The 22,788-nt window shown below is 34.9% G+C and overlaps 1 protein-coding gene and 1 non-coding gene across 5 annotated transcripts; one reads left to right on the top strand and one right to left on the bottom strand.

Moving 5' to 3' along the window:
• Nucleotides 1-1,180: 1,180 nt before the first annotated feature.
• On the top strand, nucleotides 1,181-1,288 carry LOC130943227 (small nucleolar RNA R71). The gene has a single exon (XR_009071754.1). It is a non-coding gene; the product is annotated as a small nucleolar RNA R71 (small nucleolar RNA).
• A 13,691-nt stretch (nucleotides 1,289-14,979) lies between these two features.
• On the bottom strand, nucleotides 14,980-17,803 carry LOC130940309 (myb family transcription factor IPN2). 4 transcript variants are annotated; one of them, XM_057868414.1, is made up of 6 exons: nucleotides 17,488-17,803; nucleotides 17,019-17,095; nucleotides 16,754-16,811; nucleotides 16,566-16,632; nucleotides 16,341-16,410; nucleotides 14,980-16,040 (listed from the first exon to the last, which is right to left on the bottom strand). In XM_057868414.1, the coding sequence occupies exons 1-6, from the start codon at nucleotides 17,663-17,665 to the stop codon at nucleotides 15,345-15,347; spliced, it is 1,146 nt and encodes a 381-aa protein (XP_057724397.1). In that variant the 5' UTR covers nucleotides 17,666-17,803; the 3' UTR covers nucleotides 14,980-15,344. The 4 variants fall into 4 exon arrangements, with proteins under 4 accessions (XP_057724397.1, XP_057724396.1, XP_057724399.1 ...); XM_057868413.1 differs by having other exon boundaries at nucleotides 14,981-16,040; nucleotides 16,745-16,811; XM_057868416.1 differs by having other exon boundaries at nucleotides 14,982-16,040; nucleotides 16,341-16,383; nucleotides 17,488-17,802.
• Between the last annotated feature and the right edge of the window lie 4,985 nt (nucleotides 17,804-22,788).

Genomic DNA, 22,788 nt, shown 5'->3' on the forward strand with positions numbered 1-22,788 from the left:
ATCACACAGAGCCTTCTCAATGGTTATGGTGCTTATGGTACAGGGTATTAAGAATTTACCAGGATCTTGTTTCTTTTGAGGTAAAGTTTGCTGAACCCATGTATTTAGTTCACTAATGAGCAAGGGAGGTTCTTCTTCCCAAGTCTCATTACCAAACAACTTGGCATTTAGCTTCATGATGGCTTCTAGATATTGAGCAACTTGCTCTTCAGTTACATCTTCATCCTCTTCAGAGAAAGAATAGTTCTCAAAGCTCATGAATGGTAGAAGGAAGTTTAATGGAATCTCTATGGTCTCTATATGAGCCTCAGATTCCATTAGGTCCTCAATAGGGAACTCCTTTCTGTCTGGGGGACGTCCCATGAGGTCTTCCTCATTGGGATTCACGTCCTCCCCTTCCTCTTTGGATTCGGCCATTTTGATAATATCAATGGCCTTGCACTCTCTTTTTGGATTCTCTTCTGTATTGCTTGGGAGAGTACTAGGAGGAGTTTCAGTGATTTTCTTACTCAGCTGACCCACTTGTGCCTCCAAGCTTCTAATGGAGGACCTTGTTTCATTCATGAAACTTAAAGTGGTCTTAGATAGATCAGAGACTATGTTTGCTAAGCTAGAGGGGCTCTACTCAGAATTCTCTGTCTGTTGCTGAGAAGATGATGGAAAAGACTTGCTATTGCTAAACCTGTTTCTTCCACCATTATTAAAGCCTTGTTGAGGCTTTTGTTGATCCTTCCATGAGAAATTTGGATGATTTTTCCATGAGGGATTATAGGTGTTTCCATAGGCTTCACCCATGTAATTCACCTCTACCATTGCAGGGTTCTCAGGATCATAAGCTTCTTCTTCAGAAGATGCTTCTTTAGTACTGTTGGATGTATTTTGCAATCCATTCAGACTCTGAGATATCATATTGACTTGTTGGGTCAATATTTTATTCTGGGCCAGTATGGCATTTAGAGCATCAATTTTAAAAACTCCCTTCTTCTGAGGCTTCCCATTACTCACAGGATTCCTCTCAGAGGTGTACATGAATTGGTTTATTTGCAACCATGTCAATGAGTTATTGAGCTTCTGCAGGCATTTTCTTTAAGTGAATGGATCCACCTGCAGAATGTTCCAGTGACATCTTAGAGAACTCAGATAGACCATCATAGAATATATCCAAAATGGTCCACTCTAAAAGCATGTCAGAAGGACACTTTTTGGTCAACTGCTTGTATCTTTCCCAAGCTTCATAGAGGGATTCACCATCTTTTTGCATGAAGGTCTGAATATCCACTCTAAGCTTGCTCAGCTTTTGAGGAGGAAAGAACTTGGCCAAGAAGGCCATGACCAGCCTATCCCAAGAGTCCAGGCTATCTTTATGTTGTGAGTCCAACCATATTCTAGCTCTGTCTCTTACAGCAAAAGGGAAAAGCATGAGCCTGTAGACTTCAGGATCTACTCAATTAGTCTTAACAGTATCACAGATCTGCAAGAACTCAGTTAAAAATTGATAGGGATCTTCTGATGGAAATCCATGAAACTTACAGTTCTATTGCATTAGAGCAACTAGTTGAGGCTTCAGCTCAAATTATTTGCTCTAATGGCAGGGACTGAGATGCTTCTTCCATAAAAATTGAAAGTAGGTGTAGTATAATCACCAAGCATCCTCCTTGCATTATTGTTGCTGTTATTATTTTCGGCTGCCATCTCCTCTTCTTTTTCGAAAATTTCTGTAAGGTTTTTTCTGGATTGTTGTATTTTAGCTTCTCTTAGTTTCTTCTTCAGAGTCCTTTCAGGTTCAGGATCTGCTTCAACAAGAATGTTCTTATCCTTGCTCCTGCTCATATGAAAAATAAAGGAACAGAAAATAATAATAGGGATCCTCTTTACCACAGTAGAGAGATTCCTTTATGTGAGTAGAAGAAAATAAGAAGAAAATCCGAACACAGGTAGAGGGGAGAAGAGGGTTCAAATTTTGAGTAGAAGAGAAGTGTTAGTAGATAAATAAATAAATAGAAGAAGATGAGAGAGAGGAGTTTTCGAAAATTAACTAAAATAAAAGAAAAATATTTTTGTTTTTATTTTAAATTAAAGTTAAAATTCGAATTTATAAAAAAGAATAAAATTAAAATTTAAAACAATTAGTTAAATAAAAAGATTTTTGGAAAAGAGGGAGGTGATTTTCGAAAATTAGAGAGAGGAAAGTAGTTAGGTGGTTTTGAAAAAGATAAGAAATAGTAAAACAAACAAAAAGTCAATTAGTTAGTTGAAAAAGATTTGAAAATCAATTTTGAAAAGATAAGGAGTTAGAAAAGATTTTTGAAATTGATTTTGAAAAAAGATATGATTGAAAAGATATGATTGAGATTTGTTTTCAAAAAGATTTGAAAAGAAAATTAAAAAGATTTGATTTTTAAAATTAAAATGGATTACTTGACTAACAAGAAACTAAAAGATATTATTCTAGAAATTAAAGATTAAACCTTTCTTAACAAGAAAGTAACAAACTTCAAATTTTTGAATCAATCACATTAATTGTTAGTAAAGTTTTTGAAAATCATGAAATGAAATTAAGAAAAAGATTTTGAAAATTAATTTTTTTTCAAAAATAATAAAAAAATGAAAATGATTTGATTTTTGAAAAAGATTTTGAAAAGATGGTATTTTTTAAAAATGAAATCTTGACTTGACTAATAAGAAACAACTTATTTTAAAAATTTTTTGACTAAGTCAACCCAAAGATTTCGAAATTTTATGAGACAAATAAGGGAAAGATATATTTTTTTATTTTTGAATTTTTAATAAGGAGAGAGAAAAACAACTAAATGACTCAAAACATGAAAATTATGAATCAAAACACATGATGCATGCAAGAACACTATGAATGTCAAGATGAACACCAAGAACACTTCGAAGATCAAGATGAACATCAAGACTTATTTTTGAAAAATTTTCAAGAAAAGAAAAAACATGCAAGACACCAAACATAGAAATTTTTAATGCTTAGACACTAACAAACTAAAAATGTATATGAAAAACAACAAAAAACACAAAACAAGAAAATATGAAGATCAAACAAGAAGACTTACCAAGAACAACTTGAAGATCATGAAGAATGCAATGCATGAATTTTTCAAAAATGTGCACAAATTTTAAAAAAACATGCAATTGACACCAAACTTAAAATTTGACTCAAGACTCAAATAAAAAATACAAAATATTTTTATTTTTATGATTTTATAATTTTTTTGTATTTTTTTCGAAAATTATTTTTTTGAAAAACGAAAACAAAGAAAAATTTTTTTGAAAACTTTTGGGAAAATAAAATAAGAAGAAAATTACCTAATCTGAGCAACAAGATGAACCGTCAGTTGTCCAAACTCAAACAATCCCCGGCAACGGCGCCAAAAACTTGATAGGTAAAATTGTGACTCATACTTTTCACAACTCGAACAATTCCTAGCAATGGCTCCAAAAACTTGGTGTACATTACTATGGTTCACACACATTCTTCACAACTTAGCACAACTAACCAGCAAGTGCACTGGGTAGTCCAAGTAATAAACCTTACGTGAGTAAGGGTCGATCCCACGGAGATTGTTGGTATGAAGCAAGCTATGGTCATCTTGTAAATCTCAGTCAGGCGGATTCTAATGGTTATAATGGTTTTCGAATATAAAGATAAATAAAGCATAAAATTGAGATAAAGATACTTATGTAATTCATTGGTGGGAATTTCAGATAAGCGCATGAAGATACTGTGTTCCCTCTGAATCTCTGCTTTCCTACTGCTTTCATCCAATCATTCCTATTCCTTTCCATGGCAAGCTGTATGTTGGGGGATCACCGTTGTCAATGGCTACCGTCTGTCCTCTCAGTGAAAATGGTCCAGGTGCGCTGTCACCGCACGGCTAATCATCTGTCGGTTTTCGATCATGTAAGAATAGGATTTACTATCCTTTTGTGTTGTCACCACGCCTTACAGTCGCGAGTTTGAAGCTCGTCACATTCATTCAATCCCTGAATCCTACTCGGAATACCGCAGATAAGGTTTAGACTTTCCAGATTCTCAAGAACGCTACCAATGGATTCTAGCTTATATCACGAAGATTCTGATTAAGGAATCCAAGAGATATTCATTCAAGCTTATTTGCATGTAGAACGAAAGTGGTTATCAGGCACACGTTCATAAGTGAGAATGGTGATGAGCGTCACATAATTATCACATTCATCAGGTTCTTGGGTGCGAATGGATATCTTAGAATAAGAATAAGCGTGAATTGAATGGAAAACAGTAGTAATTGCATTAATACTCGAGGAACAGCAGAGCTCCACACCCTTAATCTATGGTGTGTAGAAACTCCACCGTTGAAAATACATAAGTGATAAAGGTGTTCATCGGTTCCGGCCCCAGAGAGGGAACCAGGATAACCAAGACTCTAATACAATAGTAAAAAGTTCTACTTATACTAAACTAGTTACTAGGGTTTACAAAAATAAGTCTAACTGCAGAAATCCACTTCCGGGACCCACTTTGGTGTGTGCTTGGGCTGAACTTGAGCTTTACACGTGTAGAGGCTTCTCTTGGGGTTAAACACCAAGTTATAACGTGTTTTTGGCGTTTAACTCTGGTTTGTGACGTGTTTCTGGCGTTTTACTCCAGAATGCAGCATGGAGCTGGCGTTGAACACTAGTTTGCGTCATCTAAAAGCAAATAAAGTATGAACTATTATATATTGATGGAAAGCCCTAGATGTCTACTTTCCAACGCAATTGAGAGCGTGCCATTTGGAGTTCTGTAGCTCCAGAAAATTTGTTTCTAGTGTAGGGAGGTCAGAATCCAATAGCATCTGTAGTCCTTTTTCAGCCTCCTATCAGATTTTTGCTCAGGTCCCTCAATTTCAGCTAGAAAATACCTAAAATCACAGAAAAATATAAAAACTCATTGTAAAGTCCAGAAATGTGAATTTTGCATAAAAACTAATAAAAACATCCCTAAAAGTAGCTAGATCCTACTAAAAACTACCTAAAAACAATGCCAAAAAACGTATAAATTATCCGCTCATCAGTGCACGTGTAGCTGACGCGTACACGTGGCTTGGCACAGCAGTGACTAATGTGCACGCGTGCCTGACGCGTATGCGTGGCTCGAGAAACTCATATGACGTGCACGCATGGCCGACCCGCACTCGTGACGCCCAGCACGTGACCTCATTAATGAAATCGTGGCTGGCGATTTCACTAAGGCTCCAAGCCCAATCTGAGCATAATTCTGCATGGAAAAGACCAAAGAAACCAAGGGGGAAAGGTGGATCCAATCATTCACACAATACACATAATTTTAGCTAGTTTTAGGTTCTTGTTTCTAGAGAGCAAAACTCTTACTTCTCTCTAGATTTAGCTTGTTTTGATATTCCGTTGTTGAATTTTTGAATTGGGTCTTGTTAATTCTAGTTTCAATTACTTAATTTGAGTTCTCGAGTTATAATTTTGTTTAGATCTTGTGTGGGAATTGTGTTTCCTTGTTATTTTTCCTTTTCTTCTTATTTTATGAACTTTGTTGATTTTGAATTTCTCTTAGTACATTGATGTTTTCTATGATTGATAGTATTATTTGAGTTGTTTTCCATCGATAATTGTTAGTGGGTACTTGTAATTTCCAATTGATTTTGCAATTTAAACATGCCTTTAGTTAGTGCATACCATGTTTTTGATGAAATGTTTCCTTTGATTATGGAGTAGCTTTCTATACTCTTGACCTTGGCTAAGGGAATTGGGTGACCTTGAGTCATTAGGTCTAATTGATTTGATGATTTGAGAACCTTTAGTGGTCATTTTGATACCCATTGACGCTAATCTACTATTAAGCCAATTAGTAGATAGATTAGGACTTATGAGTTGAAATTGACCAAGCCATTTGACATACTTCACTTGTAGAAGTAGACTTAATGGGCTTGGTTCCTCATAATTGTCAATATATGGTTATTAGACAAGGATAGTGATCCCAATTCCTATGCCTAGCCAAGAGTTCCTTTTTATAATTCATATTTGAAACCCAAAAATCTCAGTTGCTTGATTCATGTTATAGTTAGTTTAGTTGTTCATTTAGTCTTAGAATAGAAGTAGCTTTATATGTTACCTTGTTAGATTACATTTACTTACCTTGCTTTAATTGCTTGATTTAGTTTCTTGCACTTTAAGATCTATTGCATGTGAAGTTTAGTAGTTTAAATTCTTGTTTATGACTCCCAACCCCGGAATTCTAACCAATATTGATGCACATGTTTGCCCATTCTCTTAGGACAACCCGAGACTAATACACTCAGTTACTTTTATTGGGATTGACTTTGTGACAATCAAATCAAAATTTGATCGATAGGATTATATGTTGGTCTAGGACTATACTATGACAATGATTTGATTTTCTATTGATGAAAATTCTAGACCGACAAAAAAATCTCACCATCAAATTTTTGGCGCTGTTGCTGGCGAATGGTTGCAATGTGTGCTTTGATATTGGTTATGTGAATATGTGAATATTGTAGATAGTTTACTTGCTTTCATTAGTTTGTTTTTAGTTTAGATTTTCTTTAATGCATGAACTATGACTTCTAAGTTGAATGACTCGGTCTCAACCAAATTCTAGCATAGCCGAGTTTGACTCCGAAATTGAAAGAACCTTACTACATACTCGTCAAGCTAAGTGGCGGTTGGATTACACAACTAGTGCTTCGGCCTCTCTTGAGGAACTTTCTAAAACACTAGATGGAACCGAGAGTGATCTAGAGTCCACATTTAACGAAGGAACTTCCTATTCCTCTATTGGCACTACTGATACATCTTTGCATACTACAGGTGAAAACCGCATGGCGGAGCCACGTAGGATTACCTTGCACGAACAAGGAGCACTGGATCTCATTCTTTAACCGTTGCAAGCTAGGTATCTGAATCTTGATCCTAATTTTGAGCAGAAGAATAGTCTAATTAACTTGCTTCCTAGGCCAAGACTCCATTACGCATTTGAGAGACTTTTAAGTAGCTTGTTCTACGGCTCGAAGGCATGGCGCTGATGAGATTGCTATCGTGGTTTTTGCTTTTCCCCTTCTCTCTTGAGGGAAAAGCAAAAGAATGGTTCTACTCCCAACCTGATGAAGTGGTGACTGAATGGGACCTATTGAGAAGAGAGTTCTTAGATAAGTTCTTTCCTCCGGAGAAGACTGACTACATCTGGAAAAAAATTTTTGGTATAATGCAAAGAGACCAAGAGACACTCTATGAATATTGGACTCGATTTAAGAGGTTCTTGGAATCTTGTCCACATCATGGGTTAGATACTCGTTTGCTCATTAGCTATTTCACTAGAGGTCTTTGTGCATCGGATAAGAGATTGCTCACCGCCTCTAGTGGTGGTTCCCTTTCTAAGAACAAGATGGTGGCGGAAGCATGGAGTTTGATCAATGATGTCATCGAAGCTACCCAACATGTGAGAGTAAGGAACAATCCTCCCAAGAGTGTGGTGGAAGCACGTTCTTCAGACTTCGCTTTGACTAAAGTGCTTGGAGAAATGACCACTCTCCTCAAGGAGATTCACCAAGGACAAAAGGCATCTCAATCAATCCAAGCCATCGAAGCCCCACCTCAAATCCTCCAACTTGAAGGACCTCCTAGAGTATGTAGTTTATTTTGTAGTACCGCACATTACACTAACCAATGCCATCAAGTCCAATAGGCTTACACTCTTGCGGTAGCCAACAACTACAACAATCATCCACCCTATCAATCTCAAGGTCAAAGCAATTACTCCCATGTAATAGCTCTAATCAAGGGTGGAGGGACAATGCTGAAGGAAACAACCACAATCAAAGATGGAACTAAGGCAACTCATCTTCTTATTACCACAACAACAACTAACCTTCTTCTTAATATCACAACAATACCAACCAAAACCACCATAACCAACCATACCAATACTCACAACAAAACCACAACAACAACAACCATAGATACCAAACGCCTCACCAAAGACAACAAACCAATCAACCTTCTTCTTCTCCCACAAACCAAGGTGATGACTCTCACCGTGTACTCTACCAAGAACAAGAGAGACTTAGGGCTATGATAGAGAAAAATAAAGAGGACACTAGGACGCTCAATGCACAAGTTGGCACCATGAGTGCTCAAATGTCCTCCATAGCCGAAATTCTCTCAAGATTGGCCTTACCTCCTACCAATAATACCAACACCAACCAAGCCTCTAGCTCATCTAACCTTCCTTCTCAACCTATCCCAAACCCAAGGGGTAGCATCAATGCAATTACCTTGAGGAGTGGTACAACGCTCGAGGAAGTTGAACCCAAGCCTATCAAGTTGGTGGAGGATCTTCCTAATGTAGAAGTTGGTGAAACAATGGAGATAGATGAAAATGAAAAGGAGGAAGAAGTTGCAAAGGAAAAATAAGAGCAATTGAGGACCAAGGAACCGAAGCGAAAGAGCAAATTAAAGGAACAAATTCCTATACCTTTCCCTACGTTAGCCAAGAAGGCCAAGAAACATTAGGAGCTTGATCTCAACATAGTGCAAATCTTCAAGAATGTGGAGGTAACTGTTCCACTCTTTGATTCCATACATCAAGTTTCGAAATATACTAAGTTTCTTAAAGATGTGTTCACTCACAAAGAGAAGATTGGTGGACTAGGGATGAATCTATTAGGTAATTCTATTTCTTCTGTGATGGATGATTTTCCTGAAAAATATAATGATCCTGGTCCTTGCTTGGTATCTTGTATGATTGGTGAGATTCAACTTAAGGATTGCATGTGCGACCTAGGGTCGTGTGTGAGCATTATGCCACTCTCGATTTATGAGAAGTTGAACCTTGCACCGTTGAGGCGATCCGGAGCTAGGTTTGGCTTGCGGACAAGAGTATAATTTCAGTTGTAGGTATTGCTGAGAATGTATTGGTGAGAATTCAGGACTTAATCCTTCCGGTGGATTTTCATATCCTAGAGACACCTCCCATTGATTTGGATAGACCATCCTCCATCTTACTTAGGAGGCCATTCTTTATGACATCCCGGTTTAAACTAGATGCATTTTCTGGGGATTATTGATTTGAGGCCAAAGGAAAAGTGGTGAAGTTCAAATTGGAGGAAACCATGAGGCAACCTCTAGAGGTTCATTCAATTTATGGTTGTGACATTGTTGAAGATGATGTAATTGAAGAACACTTTGGGAGTGATGATGGGACAAGCGTCAATAGAAACTTGGGTATAAGAGGATAGCAAGGAAAAGAGGAAGGATCCACAACTTTCACATTCTCAAGGAAACAAGGCACCCAATCATGGCTCAATTGACAAGTGGAAGCATCTTTCCTTGAAGGACACTCCTACCAAGGCTAACAAGAAGGACAAGATGGATGTTCTTGAGGATGTTCCAAAGAAGTGATTGTAAGCTCATGACCGTCCAACTTAAGGACGTTAAAGAAAAGTGCTAGGTGGGAGACACCCTACCATGGTATGATCCTCCTTGTACATAATTTCTTACATGTAGTTTTAGAGTCTTTGCTTGATTTTATTGAATTTGTTCAAGTGTACTTGATTTTGTTTGATTTTGTTAGAGTCTTCATGAGGATTTCATTGATCTTGGTTTGGTTAAATTGGCAATTTTGAAGAAAAATGCTTGATTTTGAGTATTGCATGAAATTCTAAGTGTTTTTGAAGTATCCAGCTTGAATGAATGCCAAGATTGTGCTATAATTGTCTTCCCTCGTATTTTTTGTTAAAAAAAAGGAATGTTCTACGCGTAAGCGTGGGCGACACGTAAGCATGGACGACGCGTATGAGTCGATTTCAATGCCACAACTACTGGTACAAAGACCAGAGAGTTGTGATGGAACTGTGCAAATTTCATGCTAGGAGCACAATCCCTCCCACGCGTGCGCGTCTGTGATGCCTATGTGTCAATGGTCATTTTTGCAAACCCACGTGTGAGCGTAGACGACTCACACGCGTCGTATGCTGATGTTGAAACTCCTGGTACAAAAACCAGAGAGTTACGTTGGAGTGGTGCTGCCTTTGTGCGAGAAGCACAATCTCACCCCACATGTGCACGTCAGCTGACGCGTACGCGTCCCCTCTCTTTTCTGCTGGCCACGCGAAGGCGTGGACGACGCTCACGCGTCATACCCCATTTTCTGCTCCCCATGTGTACACGTGGGTGAAGTGTGCGCATCGCCTGTCTAACGCAGCTAATAGGGTACGCTGCCCTATTTCCTCTTTTTTCCACTTCTTTCCTCTACTCTTTCTTCTTTTCTTCTTCCTTCTCCTTTCTTCTTCTCCTTCTTCTTCTCTTTTTCTCACTTGCACTCAACCTTACTTGCTTTCTCTTTCAAGGTCCTATTTCTCTCCTTCCTCTTTTGTTTCTTTTTCAAATTTTTTCTTTACTATTGCATTTAATTACTCTACACTCTTTGTTCTTGGTTGCATTTTAACTTTGTTGTTTGTTTGTTTGTTTGTTTACACTCATTGCTTTTCTTTCCATTTGTTTTCTTGTGTGGGTGTTGAATCTTATTTACTTTTTGAATTGGTAGATTATTTTATATCTCTTGGATTGTTTGTGCTATGGTAGATACATTCTATTTTGGGACATATTTCCATTGGACTCATCAAACTCACTTGTTATTAACACTTTGCGCACCAAGTGTTTGTAAAAAAGAGCCAATGACATCTTTTTTAATTGTTGAGATTTTTCTTTCAATTTAGTGCCTCTTTTTTCACAACACTTGCGCTACATGAGCATTGAGCGTTATTTCCATGAGTTTTCATCATCAATTGTTCATTGTTTGTAGTTTGCTATGCTTGTAACGTCATGCAAGAATGAGTAGTTCAATGCTCTCTTGCCCCACATTCTTAAATTTCTAGACTTCCTTGTCTTGGAGTTAGTTAGGCCAACAGTTTTTCTATGACTTCCACCATTCTTGCATGTGTTTGTCATTGTTGTTATCGATGCTTGAATTTATTCTTCTCATGCTTTGTATTTGCATACTTCTTTCACTCTTGCATCTCATGCTAGTGATGTGCTTCCTTGATCATTTTGTCGTCTTACTTGCATGTAGTAGCTACCATGTTTTTAAGACACTTTACTCCTTTGCAGCATTAATCTTCACTTGCATTGTATTAATTTCGGTTTTTGTCTCTCGTAGCTTAATATTTTTCTCTTTTATTCCTTTTTAGGATGGCCACTGAAAGGACAGGAAAAGACTTCCAAAAAGCCATCTACAAGGAGAGCAACTCAAAGAACTACCGTCAAGGCGCAAACTTTCTGAAAGGCCAAGCCACTTGCTAAGCGGTTGAAGAACTCTAGCCGCATTGATGAGGCAGAAAAGGAAGTTTTCACAAGATTCACCAACCCACCTTCGGTGGAAACCGACACTTCGGGGTCCACTTCGGATCATGGCAAAGGAGTAATCACAAGGTGAACAAGGAGACGTACTTGTTTCACCATCCTATGGCCATTGCGAGTGACACTCCCGGACCCACTCTGTTCATCATTGATAGCACGGAGGACCGTGCAAATTTTTTAAGTGTGGAGAGGTCGTTTACTGACTTCCGTAGGTAACAACCCTTCTTTTCAACACTCAAATCTTAATTTTCTTTTGTCAATTAGGATAATTTGCATTGCATGGCTAGTTTTTGCATTTAAACACTTTTTGCATGGTAGTTGATTCTTGCTAGGACTACTTGGTTAGAGCATGGTGGTATCATCAGCGAGAAGAGGTTTGAAGGAATGGGAGAAAGCGAAGCCAGTTCGAAAGAGAGGCACGAAAAATAGCGGCAGCAACGTTAGGCTGAGTGTTGGAGGGCGAGACGCATCGGGCTGACCGGCAGAAATGAGGACGGTTTCGATAGGAGGATGCGGCGGCTTCGGTATGACCGGCGAGAAATCTAGTGACGCGAGGTGAGAACCGAAAAAGATGACAGTGAATTTTGGACGTGTATTAGAGATTACGGTAAGATTAGAAATAACCGTATATAATATAAATGAATTTAAATACTAATATTAATTTTAAAATTTTAAAATTTAAAATTAAATAATTAATTAATGATCTAATTTTTAATTTTAATTTTACGTTTTTTTTAATTCATTGTACACATTATACACGGTTAATATTAATTCCCAATACTTCTCATAGGACAATACTGTACTCTTAGATGAAGTGCTGCTTAGGCTTCCTTAGCTTCAATAACAATACTTCCAAAACCCTAATCAGAACATGGAGAAGAGACGATGAGCCTTCACCCACGGCCATTCGCCATCCACTGTGAAGCAATAACACATGCTGCCAACCTCACCTCGTTGTCTCATCACTCGTTCTTCCTTTCCAACCCAAGTGAGTTCAAAAACCACGCCATACAATACATCCACCATTTTTTCACATTATTTTAGCCATATATTATACACAATATAAACTTTCAGTAAATCAAGAGTCTAAGCAATTGCAAAAATTGCAAATCCCAAGTCTTATTTTGAACAGGTAGCTATTTGATTTTTTTTTTTGTTGATTGGGTAGCTATTTGATTTGTAGTGTTTTGGATTATTATTATTATTATTAAGGTTTATGGATTGTATATTAAGGTATGTAGATCCTTTTTTCTTGGTAATTCTCTTATTTCTTTTTAATTTAACAAGCACACAACTTTATCGATGAAATGCTTTAATTCAACTAGAATTCAAACTATTTTGGTGCAAATGTTTTTGTGTAGTAAAAGCTAAGTAAAGATTCACAAAAGGAAATTAGGAAGGGTGCTTCTAAAAATGAAGCATATGGATATTAAAGTATTTTGAAATGTGTATTCGGGCTATGTTCGAGGCATAGAATTTGGTGTTTGTCTATCTTAAATAATTGGATTATTGTCTCGCTTAAGATCGAGAGTTTATGAAGTCTGTTACGTATTAGTAATGAATCATTGACAGTTGAATATCAAAACTTGAAGTTATGCAATTCCTATAGAAACAAGTGAATTTTCTTATGAATGGTTAAAGGGTCAATTACCACCCATTTTCCTACTTAGTTAAAATTCATCATTTGTTTACAAAGTTAATTTGTGATGGTTCATGACCTTTCAATTCATGATTTTTTATTTACGTAGCTTGTGAGTGAAATCTCTCTCTTTTTTTTTTTTTTGGTTTTCATATTAGGTAGAAGATTCGAACTTGTCGATGTTAAGCTTTTCTTATATGTTACATATGAACCACAAAATGATTGAATAATTGTCATCGTAATATTCATGGTTTCTCTATTCGAAATTATGAAAATTATTGACACTTTTACGGATTCTATGTTATATTTGCTTATCACATAGCTATATAGAAGACTCGTAATGTGTGTAATAGTACTTACTTTTCGTAGGTAGATGAGTTATGAATTTTGGAGAACAATGGATGAACTAAATCGTTGATCATATATATAAGTCTTTTGATGTATAGATTGTTTTAATATATGCCTTTCGACTAGTGAATGAATTGAATATTTTATTATATAAGAAAATTTTATTTTATTGAGAAATGAGTATATTTGGTTGAATTACCACGATTTGAAACCATCAATAATGCTAGCCCAAAAAGTGTCCCAATTTAGTCACAATTAAGCATCTCTATAACTGTTGCAAATAATTTAACATCAATTTTACGGGTGGTTGTCTAAAACTACTATTGTTAAATAATAAATACACAAAAAACGATGCTGGTCGAATTGGAGATAATTCTGTAATTGTCGCGAAAAAATTTAGCAATGGTTAAAACTATCGTTAAACAATAATAATAATAATAAAGAAATTGTCTCTAACTTGGTATGTTGTTGTTGTGTATGTATTAAAGAATAAAGATAATGTGTAAATGTAGAAACTTCATAAGATAGACAAAAAGAAAAGGTAGTAAATTTCAAAGTGAAATCTTCTATGATAAGATGCAACTTTGTTGTCCCGATCACCATATTCCCAAGGAATATAGAGCAGTAAAGAAGAGTTAAAGATATTGAAAGACAGATACTCTCTGTCGGCTTCATCAACTAACTCAATCCCCTTAGGAACTTCAATTGAAAGGTGTTCTCTCTCTCTCTCTAACACTATATAGGAAAATGACTTAGCATTTTAAAGTTAATTATTCTTCTCTTTTAACCTTTTCTCCTTCTTCACTGCTCCTATCTTTCCAAATTCCATATTACATGCTTGGAGGCCCGGTTTTATCTTTTTATCATTAAAAATTTTAAAAATACATATTGAATAATAATAAGAAAAATTTGGGGTTGTTCTATTTTCCCGAGAGATTTGTCTTCAATCATTGGGCATAACTAACTTGGTTCTAACTAACTAATAATGATTAATGTCCCTAACCGTTATATATAAAGGTTTAACTGAATTACTTGAATTTAGCAATTAAAGCTAAGTCACCTTATAAAAAACACCGCCAAATCCAAGGAGAGAATATTAAATTAAATATTGCAGTAATACGAAAATGCATTCTATCTTTTAATAATTTCAATTTTTGTTTTTTTTTTTATTTTACTTTTACAGTTAATATAAATAATGTAACAACACGGGTTGTTCATGATTAGAACTTAATTATTGGAATTTAGAAGAGCGCTCCCAAGACACACACTATACTCGAAGCAACCTGAATTTATTTTACAAATAAAAAAATAGTATTAATCACCACATAGCAATAGCATCGATCTTAGCGAATAAATATATTTTAGGAAGCTAGAAACTGCTTAGTAGTGACGCAGAGAATGTTTCATAAATGATGTCAGGCTAAAAAAAAATTCAGTAGAGAAGTGGGGGTCCAAGAAAAAAGAGATATAAAGAGAAAACCACCAACGTGGTAAAAAAGAAGAAAAGTTATCTCTATATCCTCGAATTTTTCACACATATCATCATAACAACATGCAAGTAACCAATTTTCCCATAAACAATAATTGAATATTGAATATTGAAACAAGCTCAGCATACAAACATACATACATAAAAACCAATCATCAAAATGAAGTTGAGAAACCAAGTGAGAATAATGCTCACATTTCAAGCACATAATCACTTGTGCTTATACGATAATTATACTAATAAAAGTTAGAATTAGAATAATAATAATAATAATAAGACTCATATACTTGGCCATGCAAACGGCATTATACCCACATAATAATAATCAGTACTTGATGAGAGGAGGAAATAACCCTCGTATGAGCTTCTAATTTTACCAAAATACCCCAACTCGAAAAAAAACCCTAGATATATGATACTATTCGGAGAGAGTTATTTAATTAAGTCGTCATCATCATAATCAATTACAATCGAGAAGCATTCTCATCCAAATGGTGAGCTTCTACCTTGTGCCATGGTTCCAGTGCTGATCATAGGACTCATCCTTCTGGGTGAAGGCCTTTCAAGCTTCATAGAAGCATCAAATTTCTTGTTATCTCCGTCAGCACCTTGAAGAACAGGCTTTGTGTCATAGATCTCAGCCATTGGATCAATCTCATGAGTTCCTCTATGATCCATCTGGATTTGTTCACCTTTGAACAAAGGATCATCACCAAGGCATGAAGAAGCTGTTCCCAAATCTTGAAGCCTAAGATCGTCACTCCAAATCAAAGGGCTTTTCCCAGTGTTGTTGCCACTACCATAAGGGTTTGGCCTCTTCTTGTTATTACTATTGTTATTGCTCCCACCAAGGCAAAGACCCTCATTGATTGGAAGGAATCCACTACCGTCAAGGGTTGGCTTCTCCAGGTTTTGGTGAAGGTCAATTTGGTCATTTCCGCCTCCGCCGCCGTAGATGTCAAGGTCTTGGAAAGATGTGAAGTTTAGAGGGGAACCATAGTCCTTCATGACACCCATGTCAGGGATTCCATGGGCTCCGCCTCCAATCCCCTTCATGTTCGTTGCCGCTGCCGCTACCGCCCCCATGTTCTCAGTTGCCAGGGTTTGATACGCCTTTTCCAATATGCTTTGCATGTATTTTCCTTGTGCCTCAATCCTTAGCTGAAGATGTTTTTGCACCTGCCATAACAAACCACCATTTTCTCTTTTTAAAGAAAGAAATTATGTCTATCTCTTTGACAAAATGTCTTAATTTGCTAAACATTTATGTTATATGATCAAATTATTTTAATAACTAAATTCAATTAAGTTAGTCTAATGATTTATTGTACAATAAAAATTAATTCAAGAAGAAAAAAGAAATATATAAAAAGAGGAAGAATAAAAATTTAATTAAATTTACCCGCTATTTTTCTTTACCGAACCTATTTTATTTTAAGACGTATGTATGTATTTGAAAAAGGATTCGTTTGTGCTTACCTCAAGTTGTTCATGGAGTCTTCGCTGCACCTCTATTTGCATCCTAATCGCATCAACCATGTGTGAGTTACTGTTTCATAGTTTTTTTTTTAACACATACAAAAAAACCCGAATTCCCCAACTCAATACCCACAAAAAAAAAAAAAAAAGAAACTTGCTTTGCATGCTTGTGTTCAAACTTGAAACTTGAAGAGCATAATATATAGAAGCGTGAGTGATGCATACTCGTTCATGTTACGGCCAATCATGGCAGAAGACGAGGCAGTGTTTCGTTGCAGTTCTATTGCCGAAGCTGATGAGAGTGCAAAAAGATTAAAGAGATTATCATCATGAAATCTATAGAAGATCGCATCATATAAAAAAATAAAATGGAAGAACCCTAGAAAGAAGATCGAGTGAGTCACCTCTCATACCATCCTTAATCGAGTGATCGTTGAATTCCTTGTGGGGCTGCTTCCCGAGCCTAAATTTCTATATACGAAAATGCAAACAAACAAATAACAAAAAGTTAAAGGAAATTAGAAAGAGAGAGAGACATATATGTTATGACAAAATCTGGGAACCGGGAGTATGTGTAGTTGTTTGTGTAACAACAAAAGTGTTGTGAACAAAAAGCAAAAGGAAAAAAGGATGCTAAAACTATATGATTTAATTCTTTAGTTTCTATTCAATTCAAACCTGAAGGTGGCTCTTGAGGTGGTAAAGTGTGAGACCCTTCACACCCATAACCCTCATGATGGTTTTAGGAGTCGCCTCTGCAAATTAAAATAAATAAAAAGACTATTTGTTAAAGATTGATATTATGCATTCCCAAATAATATATACTCATGTAATAATTAACATCTTCATATATCTTTAATTTAACTACTATTTTGTCTAGCTAGCCAAAAAACTCAACAAAAGTAGATGGTAGTGACGATCTTCGAAACCATATTGAAATATACCACTCTCTAATAGATCAGAATACAACAGAACAAAGAAACTTGAAAGTTACAGATTTAGTTTTACATTTTAGAATTATTTTTTCTTTTGAGAGTGTCGAGCGTTTCATTATTATCGAAAAAGGAAAAATCCATGATACGACGGGAACCCAGAAATTAAGAACCCATTAGATAGAAAGAGAAAAGAAGAAGAAGAAGAATAGTACTATCAGGGCCACCAAGCTGAGTAACAGCATCAACGAAACGTTCATGGAGTTCAACGGTCCAACGGAGGCGAGGTTTGGGGTCAGTGGTGAGAACGAGACCCGAGTCGCCTTGAACACACATGGGTCTGTCATGGGAATTCATAGTTGAGGGCTTCTTTGGAGGGAACATTCTTTCCATCTCTTACTTTCTCTCTTTCTTTCTCTCTCTCTCTCTCAAGAGATTCAAGAAGAACAAATGCGATATGCAGAATAGGGGAGAAGAGAATAGGGTGCGCTTTTGAAGAAGAGAGGAGAGAGGGCGGTGCTATGTATGTATGTATATGGCTTTTCCCTTCTCAGCTATAAAGCTATTAGCATATGGCACCGGACCAGCTACGGAACCTTTCTTAAAACAACTCTCTCAATTAACACATCAAATACTATAAATATTAAATTATTTTAATTTATTATATATACAAATTCTGACTATTTATTTTATGTATATAAATTCTTAAAACTACAAGTATAAATTACTCTTAACTAAGTACTAATTTAAAATAATAATAATGGTTGGTCTTGTAGTATTGTTGACAAATATCAAGTAAGTAGTGTACACTTTTTTATGTACTTAGACTTTTAAATAACAAGATTATTATTTGTTAGACTATTACAGTAATAGTAATTCTTTCTTCAATTACTACTACTTTTTGTCTGTTTTTCTATCTCATCACTTATTTAGTTTACAAGTTGAATCTGCTAGTGTATGTTAATAAGGGTCGGGTATGGCTAAGAGAAAAAAGAGTAATGATAAGAAAGTAATATTATAAGAGCCAATTTTAGTTAATATTATAATAAATTGTTAAATAAATTCAGTATAAATTTTACTAATAAAAATGAATTTTTGTTGACTTTAAATTTTGAATATTTTTTTAAGAGTTTTAGATTTTTTTTAATGTTAAATGTTGATTGTAATATTAGTTTCTAAAACTTTATCAAGAAAAGAATAGTACCATATTTAACAACTGCGTCAGTATGATTCTTAAAGATAACAATATTGTTTCAACATTATTTGGGTGTTTTTCTTATTTAATTAGTATAAGGAAAATTCATGGTTTGTTTTTAATGGTGCCAATTTGATTGCTGTAACATTCAACTTCATGGGATAAAATTTTGTTGTAATTTTTATATTTTTGTATAATAGTTCTGATGAAAAAAGTTGTTAAGTATCTTAATGGACTGGATCGACCAAATTGTTGAAAGAACGTGTTGATGGTATTTTTTTTTTCAAAATGTTGTTTGTACATATTAAATAGAACGAAGCATATAATCAAGTAAACACTTTTAAAATTTAAGGATAAAAATACAAAAAAGATGAGTAAGATCTGATTTGATATAAGTATGGTATAATTAGTGTCTACGGTACTAATTAACTTTTGAAGTGTGCAAATAATATTATTATTTGGTTTCTTTATAGAAAAAAAAAAAAAAATAAAGCTAACCCTATTCTAACATGCAGACCAGCCTTTGTCAAAAGAAACCTCGCTCCTTCCCCTTCTCTCTATCTCTCTCTCTCTCTTTCTATTTCTTTCCGTCTCTCATTATCTCACATTCCTTCCTTGGATACTTTATTGAGCATGAATAGTTAATTACATTCTAAATAGAGATACCCTTTATTGTTAAAATATTGGGTATGCATAGATATATAGCTTTTTGGGGCCATCATGAGTGTGAGACCATCCAATGATGATGTTGGAAAAAAATGGACTATGCAACATTTAATTAATTCATTTATTTCAGGTATAGTACAGTAGCCATAGTTAAATGTAATTGAACAATAATTTTTGCTTGATGTATTATGGACAACATAATCTCACATTTGGCTGTTTATGTGTTATGACATAATGCATGGGGGCATTTCGTGGTACGACACCCTTTTTAGCATAATTATTAGTATGAACCTCGTCAATGACCTATCAGATACAATGGTAATAATAGAAAGCATTATTGACTTTATATGTCGAGTATATATTTGGTAGAGTAGTGCTTCCTGATTATTTTAGGATTGGTCCTTACAATAATGAGCATATTATATATTGTTGGCATATTATAAGATTAATAATAATCTCTATGGGCTCATTTTTGTGTGTGTTTACGGTACGATAATAAATTCATACGTATCGATACGTTAAAAATATAGACAAATAATAATAAGTCATTTGAAATTTATTTTTCACATTAATATTTAAATTTTTCTTTTTTAAATATATATTATATCACCGCTTTATTAATACACTTCTTTTAATTAAATAAAAATAAAAATATTTTTTAATTTAATTTTATAAAAAAATTTTAAACATTCTTACTTTATTTGATTAGACAAAAATACTCTTTTAAATTAACCAAATTTTAGAATTCAATTAATCCTAATTTTATAGTTTCAAATAATTTAAACAACAAAACAAAAACATATTAAAAAAAATCAATCGTTCTTCATCTTCTCCAATTCCCCTAATCATTCGTGTCATCCTCTAAAGCAAAATAAAACATATCAATAAAATTAAAAATCAATCATTTTTCATCTTCTCCAATTTTCCTAATAATCAGAACCCTATCAACCTCACAATGCGACTCGTCAGTTTTTCGAGCAAGGTCAAAACCATACTCATAATCAGTGGAGTCAAAACTATCCTCAACAGAGACCAACACCACCACCCACATCCCAAAATCAGAACTTTCAGCCACCCCATTACCAAAATCAATGGAACAATCCGAATCAGGGTAACCCTAACCAATGAAACCCTAAGAATCAAGCCTATCCACAACCTCCCCAATTTCGAAACCCTAACCAGTTCAACCCACAAGGTTCTCTACCAAGGCAAACTCACGTTCCCGTAGCTCCTCCTTCGCCAGCCCCTTCAATTGTTGATTTGAGACGTGTGTGCCAGGAAGGGAGGGTTAAGGAAGCAATTGAGTTGATGGAGAAAAGGGTGAAAGCCGATGCTTCTTGCTTTCATTTGCTCTTTGATTTTAATGGCAAATCCAAGTCCCTTAAGGATGCCAAGAAGGCACACGATTATTTTCTGTAATCAAATTGCAGGGGTGATCTCAATTCGAACAACAAGGTCATTGAAATGTATGAAAAAAGATGTATATAAAAATCAAACCAATTTAAAAAAGTTCTTGTTTCATAACACTATAATTAATATTAAAAAAATCAAAATATAAATTAAATCACCAGATTATTCCGCTCAAATTACTTTCTCCGATCCAAAACAAATATCGATTTTCTAAAATGGTTTTATTTAGTCCAAAATAATGATGATTTATTAAAGGTAAAGATAATATTAATTAATTTTTTTCACTAATAATAACCTTAGCAATATGAGAACAAGAGTCAGTAAATTAAAAAATATATAAAAGAAAAATAATTAATAAAGATAATTTTGTACATTCCCATAAACTTATTTAAAATTAATTGTTTTGATTATTTCATTAACCCATGTGTAATTATAAATGCACAATTACTTTATGCCAAAAGAAATAACAATCAATTTTTGACACCTAACCCGTGCTCCCAAATAATTGTTTCCTATAAATAGAAATTTTAGAGGACAAGTTTTTTTTTTCCATATTTGGCCAACACTGTAATTTTATGCAATTCCATATATATTTTCAGGCTTTTGCACGTAGATATAGAAGATGTTTAGGTGACCCATATTTATGTAGCCAAAAAACTTATTTTATGAAAATTATGATAGGGTTCTTCTATAAAATTATGATATGATTTGGTTAATTACTTTTGTTTCTCAAATATATATTCTCTTACCATTATTAAAAAGACAAAAAAAAAAAGATGTATTCCCCCTTAGATCCATTTTCTCTTATCTACCGAGTTGTTCCAACACCACTGTAAAGGAGTCTAAGGGAATATAGTTAGCTAGGTTATTGGAGTTAGTTAAAAGTTGTTAGTAGGAAGTTAATTGGACTGTTAGTTCACGTATAGTATGTGTGATGTAAAATCTATTAGTTTGTTATATAGATAGCTTAGACAACAAGTATATAAACATGCACACCGTTATGTAACTTGTTTAAGGCAATTTTGCTTAATATCATTTTTGTCCGAATTCTCTCAACTACTCAAACTATTTTTTCGTTCTTTGAGCTCTGCGCTTGATATCTTTATGGTATCTGAGCTTAATTCCGATCAATCATGCATAACTTTCACCACACCATTAATAACACACACCATTAATAACACAAATGACACAAGCTTTTTTGAGTCCGATATAACTATAAAACTAAATGAAAAAAAATTTTCTACCATAAAAAGATTATATCGAGTCAATTATATAATTGAAAATTACCAAATACTAAGTGACATCATTGGAGAATTGATTCCCAAAAAAACATCTTTTAGTCGAAGATGAAGCTGCAAACACGATTAATCTAAAGTATTCTAAGTGGAAAAAACAAGACGAAATTGTTAAATACTTAACTTCTTGTCTCAAAGCAAAAGATTCACAACTTTCATGGTTGATGTGTCTACATCTCGTCAAATTTACACTACAAAATTTTTATTAATTGGTGGAGGTTTTATAATAGAAGTTTTTGAAAACCTCCACAACATCATCTATTTGTAGCAATTTACAAAATCTCCCTAAATAAAAATCTCAGCATTTACACAAAATTAAAACATCCACACATCTGAAGCCCACCCAAGCACTCAAAGCCTATACCAAAATGAAACGTTGGCTTAGTTTCGAGTGAGGGAAGAGTGAGCAAGACCTATGAATGAAAACCCTAAATTGCAGCATCATCGTCGCCGTCACCATCGCCGTCGTCGCCTCTCCCTCACCACCACAGCCACAGCCATAGCCATTCATCTCCTTGTCGCTAGTGCCAATGCCACAATGTGCTTCGACAATCTCTTTTTCCGTTATCTCTTCCGTCAACTCATCTCCTCAGGCCGCGCGTGGTCATTTTTGAGATCTCCTTCTGCGTTCTTTTGTGCATTCATTCAAATTTGCATTCCTTCTGCATTCTTCCATCGAAGCTTTTTTGTGACTTGTGATTTCCACATTAATTTAGTTTGATTGACTACTTCTTTGATTTCGGATTTGACTTGTTACTTTTGCGATTATTCAGTAACTTGATGGCAATGCAATTAGTAATGTTATTTTTGCTTATTGATTTCGCGACGAAATTTTCGGTATAGTGCAAGGAATTTTTGCTAATTTTTAAATTTTAATTTCGCGACACCCTTTTACTTTGATACTAATGTATATATTTGAAATCCTGATAAATTGATTTTATTTAGAAACA

This window comes from Arachis stenosperma, chromosome 7 (assembly GCF_014773155.1).
Source record: "Arachis stenosperma cultivar V10309 chromosome 7, arast.V10309.gnm1.PFL2, whole genome shotgun sequence".
Taxonomy (NCBI): Eukaryota; Viridiplantae; Streptophyta; class Magnoliopsida; order Fabales; family Fabaceae; genus Arachis; species Arachis stenosperma.